The sequence below is a fragment of the Mesoplodon bidens genome, assembly GCF_964165515.1.
Source record: "Mesoplodon bidens genome assembly, chromosome: 12".
Classification (NCBI taxonomy): domain Eukaryota; kingdom Metazoa; phylum Chordata; class Mammalia; order Artiodactyla; family Ziphiidae; genus Mesoplodon; species Mesoplodon bidens.
This window is the reverse complement of record NC_138168.1, coordinates 14,657,673-14,675,234: the sequence shown is the minus strand read 5'-3', so window position 1 is coordinate 14,675,234 and position 17,562 is coordinate 14,657,673. Positions and strand designations below refer to the sequence as shown.

Sequence of the window (17,562 nt, the reverse complement as noted above, 5' to 3'; positions counted from 1 at the left end):
CTCTTAGGTGCTCTAAAATGCCTGGCATAGAAACAGGAGTTTGAAACCTTCTTGGTCCATCTTATTCTTCCTCAGTTCCATAACGTAACTCATCTAAATATGCACACACTTTGGCAAAGTCTCCTATTTTCACTATAGAATTGCTTAACAGCAGAAAGTAAGAACGTACTAAATACCTAATTATCTGGGATTATTTGAAAAAGAGTATCCATACAGTGGAAAACAATGCAGTGTATATATTTATATATATATGTATATGTGTCTATCTATATGTATACGTAGACACATACACACACCACACACATATATACAAGAGCCTCACAGCAGCAGTATTTGAAATAGCCAAAAGCTGAACAACCCAACTGATCATCAATACGAGGATGGATAAACTATGGTATGCTGTTACAATGGAATATTACACAGTAATCTGTTACCCACAACAATACAGTTAAGTTTCAAATGTAATGCTGAGCACTAAAGAGGCCAGACAGAAAACAATACATAGTATATGACTCGATTTATATGTAGACAAAAAATGACAGCCCGAAAGATCAGCATCAAGAGGAGAAAGGGTCTCTGAAGAAAGTGACAGGACAACTACAGACAAGCCAGCAGGACAGCCTTAAACAATCCCTGCTCTTGGTTTGGTCTCTCCCCATCTCTACAACCCCTGCACTCACTATAAAATCAAAACAAGGATTAGGAAAAATGATTAAATAAAAGGAAAATTCACTTAAAAGAAATTAAAGGAAAGTAGATGGTGAAAGAATTAAAACTAAAAATTTCAAGAATAGTCAGAGAAAACAGAATAAACATTTACAATAGATTACAATAAATAAAATGAAAGAATTTAAAGATAAAAATAAATTCAAAATCAAAAATAGAGCTCAGATAAAAGGCTAAACATATACAGAAGAGATAAAAGATTTCATAAGAGGTCCAAATATGAGATTAAAACAGAACCGAGAACCAAAACGTCAGACAAGAGACGCTTTTTCAAAGAAAATATCAAAGAAATTTGAAGACACAGATGAAGAAATAAACAAAAACTTTCAGAATGAGAAAAAAAAAAAACAAGCCCTTAATGTTTCTGCCGGGGGCACAACATCCTCAGATGAGGAAGTCTCCTCCTGTGTGCAGGGTCCCCATGAGTACAGGGCAAAGGGGCAGAAACAAACTCTACCCTCTCAGCCTTCCACGAGCTCCAGGAAACTGCACCTTTGCAGGCAGCTTCAGTTAATGAAGACTGGTAATAACCGATCAACAGCTGGGGGTATCCAGTGGGTAGAAGCAGCAGGCCTCACTTCCACAAACTTTCCAGAAAAAACACCCAAAGTTCCATTAACGTAACAGAAGTTTCTTAAAAATGTCGTTTTGAAACCTTAGGATCAGCAAGATCCTTGCAGGGTATCCGCAATGTGAAATTATTTCCATGACAATGTTAAGATGCTGTTTCCCTTTCCACTAGTAGTTACTATACTCTTAACCCTACAAGCGCTCACCAGCGGGGGGCACTTTTATTCAGCAAAGTTCCTCTAAGTAGAAAAAATTCTGAGATGTCCTCCCTTGAGTGCACATCTTTTTAGTGTTCTGTGTTTGGGGAAGTACACATTCAGTGTACTTGTGAGAACCACCTGTGCTATTTCAGTTGTGAGCTACGCTAGGCACTTTTTTTCAAAGAATATCATTTTTACTTGAAAGAACAACGGACAGAAAAACTATAGCTATCCAGACTGGAGTATTAGGCAGATTCTCTCAAAAATGAATAAAGTGAGTCCATCACTTTAAAGGAAATAAGTAACAGTATTTGTTACTAATGATAAAAATTGAGGTGTCAAGAGAAAACCGGAATTTTTGGAAAACCTGAATCCAGCACCTTGAGTCTTACATCCTTCCAATACATAAACACTTCTCTGATAAGAACAGTGGTGATATTAACTGAATGTCAAAGTAAATCAGAATCTCTGCAGATGTAATCTACATTCTGTACTATTTAAAAGGTCTCCAGATGATGTCTGAAGAGGCCCCAGGGGTTCAGGGCTGGCTAAGCATTCCCAGAGGTAACAAACATCCCCAGAACAATTTATTAAAAGGCAGCTCACTTAACGGTAAGCAGCTCCAGCTTCGGAAATAATATCCACTCTGGGCTACATCACTCACTAACAAGGTGATCTTTTAACATCGCTAGGTAAAAATTTCTTCACCTGTAAAATGTAGAAAATACTGGGCTTCCCTGGTGGCGCAGTGGTTGAAAGTCTGCCTGCCGATGCAGGGGACACGGGTTCGTGCCCTGGTCTGGGAAGATCCCACATGCCGCGAAGCGGCTGGGCCCGTGAGCCATGGTCACTGAGCCTGCGCGGCTGGAGCCTGTGCTCCGCAACGGGAGAGGCCACAGCAGCGAGAGGCCCGCGTACCGCAAAAAAAAAAAAAAAAAAAGTAGAAAATACCTCCACAAAATGATGTTCATGAAGATCAAAGGAACTGTTGAACAGGAAAGCCCTGCACAGTGCCTGGGAAGGTCAGACAATGAAAATGTGTTGATATGTTAGGCGATACTAGATGAACTACAGAATCTCACAGAAGGGAATGGATAAAAATAGTGCTTCGGATTCTCTGGAGTCTGCTTAGTCCTCGGCATGCAGAATCAGAGATGTAATATGTAATTAGATAATATCCAGCATTTCTGGGCAACGGCTGAGCTTGAGGACAATAACCATCTCAGAAGCTATGGTTCCTAGCTGTAGGGCATTATCTGAGTCAAAGTCAAAGGCCTACCAGCCATAGCTAAAATAGATATAACTAACTTTATGACAACAACCATTAATATTAATGAATTAAATCTTCTTGCTTCAATTCCATAGTCATCAAGAAATCTTCTATTCATAATCGGGCTTCTCATGCAGATTTCTTCCCTAGATCAGTGACTCAACTATCCTATCCCGAGGCAGTTATTATTTCTCACTACAACCCAAGTTATACAGAGGATCAAACCCTAAGTCCCTAAGTCATCTTGCTTATAATGATTAATTTTCTCCCATGCATTTAAAATGATACTAGAAACACACTATCCTTGGAAGGATTAAGAAAAATAATCACAGATCACTTCCTGTAGGCTTAATTCTCTCTATGAAACCAACTGGAAAGACCACTGAATTAACATTCCAGTGTAGAAGTCTCTGTAACCTTGGTTACAATGGATCAATCCACTAGCCTCTAGATTCATTGATAAGATATGGTTCATAAACCTGGACTGCACTAAGATAAAAGCTGGCTTATCTTGTCACAGGTTCGACAGCATAAATACACTGTAGTGTTACACAGGAGAGAGGCCCCATCCCACAAAACTGTTTTTGAAGAAGTGATTTATATCCTGCCAATAAGTTTGTATTCTGCTTAATATACCACCATTTCAAAAGTTTTCACTTAACAGGTCAAATCTAGATTTTATGATATACATTTAATTTATTCATCAGAAATAATAAATTCTACATTAAAATACCATAAAAATATTTCTGAAATCTATACCAAAGAAGTGGAATTTCATAGGTCCTGTAGATTTTAGATCAGGAGACAAAAGAGCCAAAGCAGCTAAGCTAAAATCCAATGAAACCCCTGAAAAACTTACCCCATCAATAGAAACTTCTATAGATTTTTTTTCAGTGTCCTACTGAAATTTTATTCAACCTCTTGATTCATTGCTGGGAAAAAAAAAAAAAGGACATCCCTTTCCTAACTCAGCACTTACACATTTGTATAAAAGCACGAGTCATATTTATTCAAAGAGACAATTTCGAAAACATTTAGGTGGTTATTATAAATAGCTTCTCTAATCCAACACTAGGGAAGGAAGAGAGAGGAAAGGAGGGAAGGAAGGGCCAATCCACCACCACCCCCGGATTAATCGGTTCTGTAGAGTACAAAACACACCAATCCACCATGACCCCTAGGTTAAACTGGCTGATGCTGCAAACTCCCAGACAGTACACTCTACTAATGCCAATACATAGAAGAAATTTCTAGAAAACTGAGATTTTCAAAATCAAGAGTGCAAGTGGGAAAGTGGTAACAAAAGTTACCAAACAATGGTATCAGAGGAAGAGAGCAGAGATGTAAGGGAACTTGACTGAACCTCCACAAAGAAGGGCTGAAAGTGAACCTAAGTGAAACAAAGTACGTAACAGAAGTTTCAGGACGACCAGATGAGTTCTATACTACTTATTCATGGTGTTGAAACAGTCATCTCAAATGTGATATCAGAATTAAAAGGAAACCATAAACAAGACAAAAAGGCAACCCTCAGAATGGGAGAAAATATTTGCAAATGAAGCAACTGACAAGGGATTAACCTCCCAAATATACAAACAGCTCATGCAGCTCAATATCAAAAAAACAAACAACCCAATCCAAAAATGGGTGGAAGACCTAAATAGACATTTCCCCAAAGAAGACATACAAATGGCCAAGAGGCACATGAAAAGATGCTCAACTTCACTAATTATTAGAGAAATGCAAATCAAAACTACAACAACATACCACTGTATACCAGTCAGAATGACCATCATCAAAAAATCTACAAACAATAAATGCCGGAGAGGGTGTGAAGAAAAGGGAACCCTCCTACACTGTGGGAACATAAACTGGTACAGCCACTATGGAGAACAGTATGGAGGTTCCTTAAACAACTAAAAATAGAACTATATTATGACCCAGCAATCCCACGACTGGGCATATAGCCAGAGAAAACCACAATTCCTAAAGATACATGCACCCCAATGTTCACTGCAGCACTATTTACAACAGCCATGGAAGCAACCTAAACGCCCATCAACAGATGAATGGATAAAGAAGATGTGGTACATATATATAATGGAATATTACTCAGCCATAAAAAGGAACGAAATTGGGTCATTTGTAGAGACGTGGATGGACCTAGAGACTGTCATACAGAGTGAAGTAAGTCAGAAAGAGAAAAACAAATATCGTATATTAACGCATGTATGTGGAATCTAGAAAAATGGTACAGATGAACCTATTTGCAAAGCAGAAATAGAGACACAGAAGTAGAGAACAAATGTATGGACTTCAAGGCGGGAAAGGGGATTTGGGACGAATTGGGAGAATGGGACTGACACGTATACAATAAAATGCATACAACAGATAACTAATGAGAACCTACTGTGTAGCACAGGGAACTCTACTCAGCGCTCTGTGGTGACCTAAATGGGAAGGAAATCCAAAAAAGAGGGGACATATGTATACATACAGCTGATTCACTTTGCTGAAACTAACACAACATTGTAAAGCAACTATACTCCAATTAAAAAAAAAAAGTCTATATGTAGCTTTATTCTACGTTTTGGCGAGCAGCCCAGACAGGCAATGAAATAGAAATATACTCACTGTAGTAACCGTACAATACGGTGTCCTCGATCTGTCTGCTGACATTAGCGTTAGCCCAGACCTAGGATCAAAAGGAAACAATAGAAATATTAATGAAACAGCCATTTGCTTAACAATTATACTTAAACTTTAATATGATTGAATATCACTTATAAATGTATCATGGACTCTGACAGGTATGGTCTGTGCCCTCTGACAGGTATGGTCTGTGCCCTCAAGAAGTGACAGACAGACAAGTAAACGGGCAATTTCAACAGGTGAATGCTGAGCTAACGTGACGACATGGTTCTGGGGAAGCACGTGAAGGAGAGGCAGCTACGGGCCAGGGCCACTAAACTGGGGCCGGAATGGCACAGTGGGAAGGAGGGAAGAGAATGAAGGAACATACATGGAGACTTTGAAAAACCTGCAGGAAGCAAAATATAGATTGACTAGAGCTTTTGGAAAGGGAAGAGAAAGCAGGTGGAGTGAGGGAGGGAAAGGCATTAGGTTTGAGGGACTGTGAGTCACGCCAAGTATTCTGGCCTCTGTCCTAAAGGCAACGGAAAATAGTGATGCAGTTTTGTGCAGAGTGACAGGTATGATTTGTATTTTAGAAAAAAGATATTTTAAAATACCTAAAAGAACAGTCAATATAAACTTCTTAGCAGTCAACCCACATTTTCTTTAAATTAGTCATTTAAGTTTAGTACTTTAACATAGAAAATTAATTCTAATTAATCTTTTCAAATAAAAAAATCTATACATTAATGAAATAGAACTGGGGTATAATAGCAAGCCTTTTTGACTATCCTAATTGTATGCATATAAAAAATTAAGCCTGGAGCGTCAATGTGACTGGTCATTGCGATTAAGTACCAACGCTCAAATTAGTATCCAGGTCAATTTTGTTCTATCAGTACTTTAAAAGCTCAAGTCAGTATCAACATCCCACTTACAAGGTCTCTTAAGGAAGAGTGGAAACATTTAACTCCCCTAAAATAATTCAGGTTTTTCTTCTTTTTCCTTTTTCACCTACAAACACCTCTAGCAATGAATACCTATGAATTTCTAATTGACAAATGCCTAAAAGAACAAAAATGTGGAAACCCCAAATTTAGCACTACAAATGCAAACCTTAACACACAGCGCACAATGAAAATAGTATTTTTCCAATAGCAATTAAGACTACGAAAAACTTAAGGGGACTTCCCCGGTGGCGCAGTGGTTAAGAGTCCACCTGCCAATGCAGGGGACAAGGGTTTGATCTCTGGTGCAGGAAGATCCCACATGCCGCGGAGCACCATTATTTCTGAGCCTGCACTCTAGAGCCCGTGAGCCACAACTACTGAGCCCACGCGCCACAACTACTGAAGCCCGCGCGCCTAGAGCCCGTGCTCCACAACAAGCGAAGCCACCACGATGAGAAGCCCACGCACTGCAACGAGGAGTGGCCCCCGCTCGCCACAACTAGAGAAAGCCCACGCAGCAACAAAGACCCAACGCAGCCAAAAATAAATAAATAAAAAACAAATAAATTTTTTTAAAAAAGAAAAACTTAATGGCCTAAATTTTAAAATTACGTTAACTATATAAAGAAACAAATAATTACAGAATATAAAAAAGATCCAAATAAATGAAAAGTTACACGTTCCCACATGAAAAGACTGTAAATACCAAATCCCCCCAAATTAATCTATAAAAACTATATATTGCCTATCAAAATCCCAATAGTGGGTAGAGTGTTTTGCCATGCTGATTCTAAAAGTCATCTGAAAAACATACAGGAGTATATGGATATCCATAAAGTACTTTTGAGTGCGGGTAAACAGAACAAGTTGCAACCAATAGTTTTAACAACATACGCAATCTTTGTCTAAAAAACGTAATGAAAGAAACACTGTACATATACTACAGAAAAATGGAAAGAACGTTAGGCAGTGCTCACCACACAGGACTGGAGAAGGACTGGGGAGAACTCTAGCCAATGGCTGGAAATTTCTTCATCAACGACTCAAGTACCCAAATGAATATACACACAACCAAAGCTTCCGCTCCCAAAAGCTGTGCTTCTTTAGTGATTGTTTATACATCAAAACAGACATTTTAAAAGATTTTTCAAACTTGAAGGTTTTTTGAAACAGAGGATAATTACATCTATCCTCACACAAGCTCCCTACCAACTTCCAAGACAAACCCACGAGGTATTAACGTATCCATTGAGAATCACATAAAAGTTAAAATTCAAAACTGAAGAAGACCCCAACTTCAGAAAAAGATTAAATGTAGAAAGTCTGAAGGTAATTAAAGCCAAAGGTTCACTGAAATTTAGTAGCTTTTACCCTCCAACGTTCTTTAGGTTAACCAAATCTTGTGGCAGTTAGAGAGCATTACTGTTACTATTCTAAAGCAAAAATATGTGTAAAATATACAACATCACTGAAGTACTATTTGTGTATTTGGCTTTTATATACAGTCTTGCTTCCAAGGTATCTGATGTACTGTCAAAAGAGCTTAGTGTACGAAACTTCCTTCTTCTACATTTTGAGAAATGCTGTGCCCTTGATACATTTCACAAGCTACTGCCTCCCAAAGTAGAGGCCAAAAGGAACTTCAGAAGCCCCACAGGAATGTGAGACAAACAAGAACTAATACTAAGTAAAGAATACGAGAGAAAAACATTTTAGAAGAAAGCAAAAGGATATAAAGTCCACAGAACAAAGAGGTAGCGGTTCGTGTATGTAAAACTCCCTCTCCCATTCTTCAAGATGACTTTCTGAAATGCTCAGTCCAACCCCAGACCACACTTGACTCTCCTTAATTTTACCAGATAACCTCACCTTAGGCCAATGGTTCTCACGAAGGGGTGACTCCGCCCCCCACAGACACCTGGCAATGTCCTGGAGACGCTGGAGGGCTCTGTACGCTACCAGCACTGAGTGGCAGAGGCCAGGACCTGCTAGACACCTGTGATGCACAGGACAGCCCTCACAAGGGTCACCCAGCACAGAAGCCAATGGTAGACAAACACTGACTTAAAGGTCTCTCAAATAATCTGAGGACAAAACAGAGCTACTCAATTCACCCCCAAGTCTAGAACCGACCGCCATCTGTACTCGAATGCTAGCCTTTCCTTCTGCCGAGCACCGGCGCTATGTACAGCCAACCCTTTCCCTTTGGGTCCCCACTCCTCCGCCTTCACAAGGACACTGCACCTGCAGTGACACCCTTTCTCTCCTCCCAGACACCTCTCCCACTCTACTGAACCCTAAAGCACACACGTTCTAGTAGTTTCCATGAAAGGACACACCACCACCACCACAGATAAACACACCCCACCCCACCTCCTACTCCCCTGGAGGACAGAGCTTCCTGAAAAGCTGTCAGCATCCCCTGTCACTGCTCGCCCACCTTCCGGCCCGCACACTGCCCCGCGGCTCCATGGAAACTGCTCTTCACCAGAGCCGCGGTCACTCCCCTCCCTCTCTCCCTCCACCTCTCAGCATCCCTCTTCCTGAAACACATTCTTCTCCTGAGAAGCCCGTCTTTCGTCTTCCTTCCCACCTCCCAGGCTGCAGCCCCTCCCCTTGGGCCAGCCTCCAGGTAACTAATGCAGCTCTCGAATCCATGGTCCATGCCAAGCCTTCTCTGACCACTCGGTCTCCCCAGCCGCTGGACAGTGCATAGCTCTAAATACCACGCACATGCTGATGACTTCCAGACACTTCTCTCCAACCCTAAGGTGTCCCTGGAGCTTCAACTCCCTGTTCGACGCCACACTTGAATACGTATGATAGGCACCTTGAAGGTAGCTTGTCCAAGATACAGCTCGTTTTTCTACATCCCTCACTTGCCCGTGTGCACACACAGGTCTAATTACTCCCCCAGGCTGCCCTATTTCTCTAAGGTGTACTAGGCTTTAGTGCTTCGTTAATCTCTAGTTTTCATTTTCCTTCCACCCCCATATCTAATCCATCAGCCAATCCAAGCAGTTCTAGCTCCACAATCCATACCGCTTTTAATCACTTTTCTCCACTAGTGCCCCTCTAACCCACATCACCTTTATTTTTTACCTTCACTAACTTCCCATTGCCCTTGGAAGAAAATCTAAACCCATTAACATGGCCGAAAAGTCACCAACAATCTGTCCCCACCTTCTTCTTCATCTCAGCTCTCAGCAAAGCTCAGCCCCCAATGCCACACCTCGGCCAAACGGGCCAAAATCATGTCTGCCTAAGGGCCTCTGTACCTGCTGCTGCTTCTCCCTGAGGCGGCCCTCGCTCAGTTCCCACCTCCAGGACCGCCGGCAGCCTGGTCCTCCTCGGCCCGTTCTCCTGCCTCAACACCCACAGCCGAGCTGACCCTCACACATCGCTCTGTTCTGCATCCTCACAGAAGTGAGCACGAGGAAGCGAGCTTGTTCTGTGTGTTGACTGTTGGTCTGCTCGCACAGAATGTAAGCTCCCTGAGAGCAGCAGCCTCATTGGTTGTAATCGTTAATCTCTAGCATCCGCATCTGTCAGGTACACATTTCATACTCAGTAAATAGTAAGTGCATGAATATATTTAAGGTGTAGCAAAGAGTACAGAGTTCTAAGATGAAATTACCAGCATGTGAGGGTAGGAATGAAGCAGTAGTAGAGTCCAACCCAGACATCTCCTAATTATGGGCCATAAGGAGACCAACCATTGATGGAGGGAAGGAGGAGGTGAACATCTTAGCTACCAAAACGAATGCTGCGATGTTGCGATGCCATATCTTAACTACTGATTTCATTTTAAGTTTACACACTGTATAAAATAAAGAATATTTGTTCACGTCAGTGGCCATTTCTGATCTTTTTGATTGGTATACTTTGTGTATATCACTAGCTAAAGTTATTGGTCAACTAGACACTATAATAGAACACTTCTGGCTAGACTTTAAGGTTTTTTTTTCTTTAATCTATTAAGTTAATTATTTCACAAAAACTAGAAACAAAGAAGTTATCTGGCTGAAATTATTCATAGTGCCATGTGTTTAAAAAAAGGTGAATAGAAACAGTTCAGACATTATTACAATACACCCCTGGCCAAAAGAAGGCAGAAACAGCTAGGAAGGCAAATAAGACAAAACAGAGAAAGTAAGTTGATTGCCTGCCTGGCACCCTCAGTTCCTAAGCCAAATGTCAGCAGTCCTTGATATCTCGAGTTTCCAAACAATTATACCTTTTAAACAGGTCCCTAATCGGTTTAGAGGCTTCAATATTTGAGGTGGAAATGGAGAAAGTTAGACGATACTTATATTCATTTAGGAATAAGAAATGCACATTGTAAAACTTAGGATACAACATAATTCATCATGGAAAACAACGTCAACTTGCACATTCATCCTGACTAATAAGGATAGAAGAGATTAAAGACACTGTGGACACTTCTACCTGAAGACAGCTAAATTTACAGCTGCGGCATGAAGTCTGAAAACCAGTTCTTAAATACCTACTCTTGTCTTTCACTAAGCATCTCAAGGGAACTCATTAATAACATTTTGGAGAAAATACTCGCTACGGTTTACTGGGGAAGTGTCCTTTGAAAGTCTTTTCAGTTCTCCTTTGAGTGTTAGCACATGCCAGCTTCAAATGACAACTCTTATGAATTTCACTAGTCCCCCATCCAGCCCTCTCAGAAAAAGACAGAAAGGGAAACAAAGAATGTTTAAAATATCAAGAAAGGCATCAAAGTATTGGGAAAAAAAACTGGTACATTAAGCTGAGTTAGCTAAAAACAAACAGAACTAAACAGAGACAACTAAGTAAATGAACAGCAGGGAAAAAAAAAAAGAACATACAATTGCTGAATAAATAATCCCTCAATAATGAAAGAAAACGTTTTTTTTTTAATTGGGGGAAAAACACTAACATGGAATTTTTCCCTTCTAATTATTGGTGCACATTCAGATTTAACAACCATAAAATAAGCACATTAACTACAGTTATACATTTTCTTCTCTTTTGGGGCATATTATTAATAAAATTAATGCCTTAAGTTTTTATGGGTAATACTTTTGCTTCTTTAGGTGGGTGAATTCCTGAAGTCTTGTTTAAACAAGTATAAATGCAATCTCACGGATTAAAAAAAAACAAAAGTAAAACAAAAAACTAGTACCCAGAAAGTGACTACTAAATTAAGCATGGTCCCAGAACAACTACATAAGCTAAGGGGAAGTTCATAATTTCATGAAAATACTTACTTTAGAAATTTCAAGATGCAAACATAATCCCACAAAATCTAAACAGATCAAATATTCTAAATTTAAAACTTAAAAAATCTCCTACTCAAACAACAATTATACAAGGGATAACACTACTTCCACTGTATCAGATGGACAGATATAGATAGAGGTACAGATCCAGATCCCAGTGAGCAAAGAGCCTTGGAGCCGGACTGCAGAACTTCAAACCCCAGCAACAGCAGTTACAAACCCCAAGACCCGAGATGAGTGACGTCACTTCTCTGAATCCCGGCTTCCCACCCATAAAAACATGGATAAACACTATCTACCTCATAGGGTTGTTGGGACATTAATGGCGTGAAGACAGGTAAACCATTTAGGAAAGGGTCTGACACACAGTAAATACTCAACAAACGTTAGTTACTATCTCTGTACAGTGGATAGCACATACTAAGTGGTCAACTGATACTCGCTAACTGAATGACTGACCTACAAAAAATAACTGTAGTTTTCACAGCACTCAGAATCTATCCAAACCTAACTACAAAAAATTATCAAATCATTTCAGCCCAGTTGGCCCAATTTAGGAACTTATTTTGGAACCATGCATTACTGAGATAACTGAAATAATATTTCATTCAAATATTTAAGTGCCTACTGCTTGTCAGACCCTGGGCATACAGAAACAAACAAGACACAGTTCCTGCCTCACAGAAGGTTACGCTAATAAGAAATGTAAAAGTAACTTGCATAATTGAAAAGGATCTCAGAAATTTTCCAGTCCAACACCATGCATTTTAAAAATGAGGAACTTGAAGTCCAGAAAAGTTCAGTTGGGCCAAAGACACAAGTTAGACAGTGAGAATCAAGATTAGGACTCAGGTCTGATAATCCACAGCCTACATCACAGTGACTCACAGTACTCAGTAAGACATGGAGATGAAGACCCTAATCTGCCACTAACAAAATCCCTTCTAAATTATCTACGTACTGCATTGACGCAGATCAAGTCAAACAGATTTCAAGGGAGCTGCAAGAGGCACAAAAATAACCCTGTTATGATTACTTAGCACATTTTCCGATTAACAAAAGGCATTCTTCACACTTGGATGGTTGTAAGTCAGCGAAAAGTCTGTTCCATGTAGTTGTCACATACTCGGCCTCTATGTGCATTTCCATTCTTGCTTATTCCCAGAGACGACAATAAAACACTACATACACTGCACTGCTAAACATTTCAGTAAATACTTAATTGCCAAGAATATGAAAGGGAAAAATCCCCATAGTATGATGATAATTACCTTAAATGTACCATTTTGGTTTTTCATGTAGGAAACCAAAAATATATCCACGGGTAGAAGTGCTGATGTGATAAGAGCAATCGCCAGAGAAAAGATCGCTGTTATGGTGGAGACAACTTCACTTTCCCGCTGACTTTGATATTTACGAACATATATCCAGCAAAATGCCAAAATAGCCTGAAATAGAACAGAAAGAAATGTTTTGTTACTGCCCTATGTATTCTCTAAAACTGATTTTAGTCTGTGTTTGGAAGCTCCCAATGGGAAACATTATGTCAAGTAGCGATTCTTCCAGATGTGCAAGCAACATCCACTACCCCTTATAAATTTATTCAAGATTTATAACTTTCAAAGCCGAGTTCGTGAAAACAGTATAACTTCACTTGGGTGCCAAGACACCAAAAAAAAAAAAACAAGCAAAAGTTGTAAATAACAGTGCTCAGTTACATATTTCCTCACTGAACACAGTAGAACCGTTCATGGTTTCACACAACATTACAGTTCTAACTAGCTCTGAATACTTTTCCCTATAGATCTTCCCAACCTAAAGACATGACTAGAAGTTATTCTCTCCTACTCCTACTGCTGAAGCATCACAGAATACCACTTGAATTAAAATTAACTTCTGCCCCATTATGACAGTTCAAGAGTACCATTCAACTAAAGATTAACTGCCAATCATCACCATGCAACTGACACATTATAGTGTAATTCACATTTCAAAGGGCACTAAATGAAGAAAAGTGAACACTGAAAATGGATGCACGTGCACTGCAAGGAACTTTTCAGGGAAAAAGTACACTCAGAGGTACTGAGGTTGACATCTCAACAAGGTACCCTTAAGAGTCATCACCATCTTCCTAGAAACTAACAGAGGGTATAGGACTGCACTCTCGCAATCCTCTAACTTCAGATTCCAGCATCAGAATCCCCTGGAGGGCTGCTAAGGCACAGAGTTCCAGATCCAACAGGTCTGGAGAAGGTCCAGAAAACCCGTGTTTCTCACAAGTTCCCAGGTGAGGCTGATGCTGGTCCAAGGACTACACTTGCAGAACCTCCGCCCTAATCCTAGGGGAAGCAGACAGATCCTGAATCAGTGATTCTCAACCTTGGCTGTGTTAGAATCCCCTGGGTAAAAACTTAAATACCTACCTGTACACCCACCGCGCAAACCACTTCAATCAGAGAGTGAGGCTCCTACAGGCCTCAGCACTTCAAATGCCTGAGGATTCCAATCTGAGGCGAACCTGAAAACCAGGGTGTTAACTAAGCTCTATCAAAGCCCTGGGACACAAGCTTCGTTTTGGCATTTCATGCTTTTCAACAGATTTAACTTTCACAGTAAGCAGATAGGGCAGGGATTCCCTAGAGAAAGAGAACCAGGCATGGCCTTCTTGGCATAAGAGAAGCCACTTTTGGCCCAAGCCATTTAGTGATCTAAGCCTGGCTACAGTGCACAGGCTTGAATGGGTCTCAGTAATTAAAGATCTTAAAGGAACAAAAGACTTATCAGGTGAGAGAAGTAACAACAGTAAAGATAATAAATCAGGTGTAAACTCCCAATTCTGTTTCAATGGTGGTAAAGGTTAGCCTGAAGCACTTCCTTGAGCTGTTCTGCAGAATTTAACCCCGCCTCAGGCGCTCAACCACTAGATCAACTGGAACCTAAGGGGTGATGATGTTGACCTTTTCTGACCCTAGTGACTTCAATCAATTAAAGCTTGGACTCTGTGGACCTTTGCCCCAGTTCTATTCCTCTGCTCAAGCCCCTTAATAATATGCATACACCCTTAGCTTAAAACTTCCCCAATCTTGCTGTTGAGGAGACACTGCTTGGGGAAAGATCCCCAGTGGTCTCCCTACTCCTGCCCTTTGGCTTGGTTGTGTCTTTTGGTTCAACACCCATCAACAGGCAAACCCAGTTTTTCATGTAACGTTACTTCCCTTCTAGTTCAGGAACCAGAACTGAACTAAGCACCACCTAACTAGTTCCAGTTTCCAAATTCTTCAACCACAGTCAAGATATAATCACAGTTCCATCACCGCAGAAAAATCCCCTTTGCCACTCCAGAGTTAACCTGTCTCTCTACTCCCCAGCCCTCGACAAGCACTATCTGTTATCTGTCCCCATACCTTCTGCTTTTCCTAGAATGTCATCATGTCCTTATACAGTATGTCTTTTGAGTCTGGCTTCTTTCACTTAGCATAATGAATCGGAAATCCATCCAAGTTGTTGCATATAATTCCTTTACATTATTAACATTTCAGTTGGTATCAGAATAGCAGGGAAAAATAAGGTGAAAAGGAGAATGTGCTCCTGGGAACCTGGTTGTTGAAGAGAAAGAAACAAAGGAGGAAAGGGAGGGAGGGAGGGAGAGAGGAAGGAAGGGAGGAAGGAAGGAAAGGAGAGAAAGAGAGAAAGACAGAGAGAGGGAGGGAGGAAGGGAGGGGGGGGGAGAGAGAGAGAGAGAGAGAGAGAAAGAAAGAAAGAAAGGGAGAAAGAAGACCTTCATTCAAATTCCGGCTTAAAAACCTACTAATTTCTTTTTGTTCTGGAAAATATTCTTTCATAAAATGTTGCTTATATTAATATTTAATGGGTTTGTTTCTAAATTAATTGACAGATATTTAAAACATTCCCCAATTATTTTGGAAGTCACTGGAAGATGAGCCTTTTCTTTCTATCCTTAGCCGTACCTGACACAAAGTGCTCAATAAATTTTTTGCTGGACTTCAAGGAGATGTGCACTTTTACAAAGTTCAGCGTGACACGCATTACTGCAAAGGAAGGAGTTTGCCAATAACAGGCAGGGAAAGGGCAACGCAGGCAAGATAGTTAAGCCAGAGGTCCCCAAACTTTTTGGTCTCAAGATCCCTTTACAGTTTTAAAACAGAACCCCAAACAGTTGTTTACAGGTTAAATCTGTAACAGGGAAGAGCTAAATCGGACTCCACGCTGGATCTGTTTCTTTGACTTTAACCTTTGCTTTTCGTTGCTTTTGTTATTATAACCATACCTAATGGCCTGCCTCAGGGAACCCGCCTGCCTGTGAATGGCTGCAAGGAAAAAGAAACTAACACACCCCCTCTCCGAGGCTGGTCATTCCAGGAAGTGTTTTGCAAGACTGATGGCCCTTTTACTATTACTTCCTCACCACCTCTCCCTCTCTGATTCTGCAGAAGAAACTGGCATCCAGACCCCATAAGATGGTTTCTCAGAGACACTAGTCTGCCATCTTCTCGGTCTGCCGGCTTTCCGAGTTAAAGTCGTATTTGCACACCTCGTCTCAGGTTCATTGGCCTGTCACGCGGCCAGCAGAGCGAGCTTGGACTCTGTAGCAAATCTATCAATAGTTACTACATTATAAAATAAACCAAACTGTGAGCTTGACAATTCTCAATACTTATTTCTGAGACATTTCTTCTGAAAAGATCAGTAGTGACACTGATGAATGTGATATTTTGATTTATATAATGAAAGGTATCCATATTTGGAAGGTCTGCATAACTCAGTGAACCAGTATCTTCTAAATGATCAAATGCATCACATTATAAAACCACGCATGGGGAAAGATCCGTTCAAAGTACAACGTGGACTTTAATACAACTGAACGAAAGTCCATTGATAGGGTTTCAGAATCCATATTTCATATTAAGAAGCTTCGACTTACTGAGTTTTGGTGTAGTATTATAGAACAAGGTCCACAGTGACCTAAAAGATACTCTGCTTCCAACTGCATATCACTAAAACTTCACATACTTCAACCAAAATAACCTCTGAAAAGGCTGAATGCAGAAGCAGACATGAGAATTCAGCTCTCTTCTAATAATCCAGGAACTAAAGAGACTTGCAGAAAATTAAACAATGGCCCTCATTACTCACTTCTTTCTACTCCCACATCTAATTTCAGACCTTTAATTCCCTTCTCATTTTATCTTGTTCCTACTGTAATATCACCAACTTCAATGGCTTCCCTTCATTACCTGCCCAAAGTTTGCCTCAATTCCACTTTCTCCCAATATTGTGCTCTAGTCTCTGAAGTCCTATTTAATTCATGAAACCATACTTTGGTTTTCAGTACTTCAGAGAACCCGTTCCAAGAATTTTTGTTTGCCCACCTCTCTTCAGGCCCTCCTAAAGGCCACATTCTGTTTTGTTTGCATCCTCCTACAACTGACAGCACAACTGCTGTACCTTACATGGTTTTCACTGATAAATGCCAAGAGACTCCCCCCTGGACTTTGATACAGCTTACAGGCTCCTTTGGTTTCCTCTGTCAGGGAGGAAGAAATGCACCTTTCGTTCTTCAGTCCTTCTGACTGGTCTAACAATTAAATTGACATGGGATAGATCAACAGGAGAAAATCAAACAAACACTTGAGAACATGTATACAGGGGAGATACCCAAGAAAACTCGCCAAAATGGCCAAAGCCCTCACCTTAAATACCACTTTCAGCTATAGACAGAGGATCCTGGCGGGGGGTGGTTTGGGACTTCGACAAGGAGGAAGGCAATTCACATGCAGATGGAAAGCAAAAGGTTGGCAAATACACTTTTGCTGGGCCAGGCAGACACAACAGGACAGCGGGACTCGGATCTCTAGGCCCAGCGGAGCACCACCACCACCATCACGCCTAGCCCACATCCTCTGCAGATATCTCAGGTGATG

The 17,562-nt window shown here is 40.7% G+C and overlaps 1 protein-coding gene across 1 annotated transcript in view; it reads right to left on the bottom strand.

The window, feature by feature from the left end:
* The window catches only part of LMBRD1 (LMBR1 domain containing 1), a 108,669-nt gene that overhangs the window by 89,572 nt on the left and 1,535 nt on the right, over positions 1–17,562 (bottom strand). Inside the window, exons 2-3 of the mRNA XM_081251176.1 lie at positions 12,892–13,068; positions 5,401–5,461 (exon numbers count right to left, since the gene is read on the bottom strand). Coding sequence (XP_081107302.1) covers positions 5,401–5,461; positions 12,892–13,068 — 238 coding nt within the window. The remainder of the gene's footprint in view (positions 1–5,400; positions 5,462–12,891; positions 13,069–17,562) is intronic.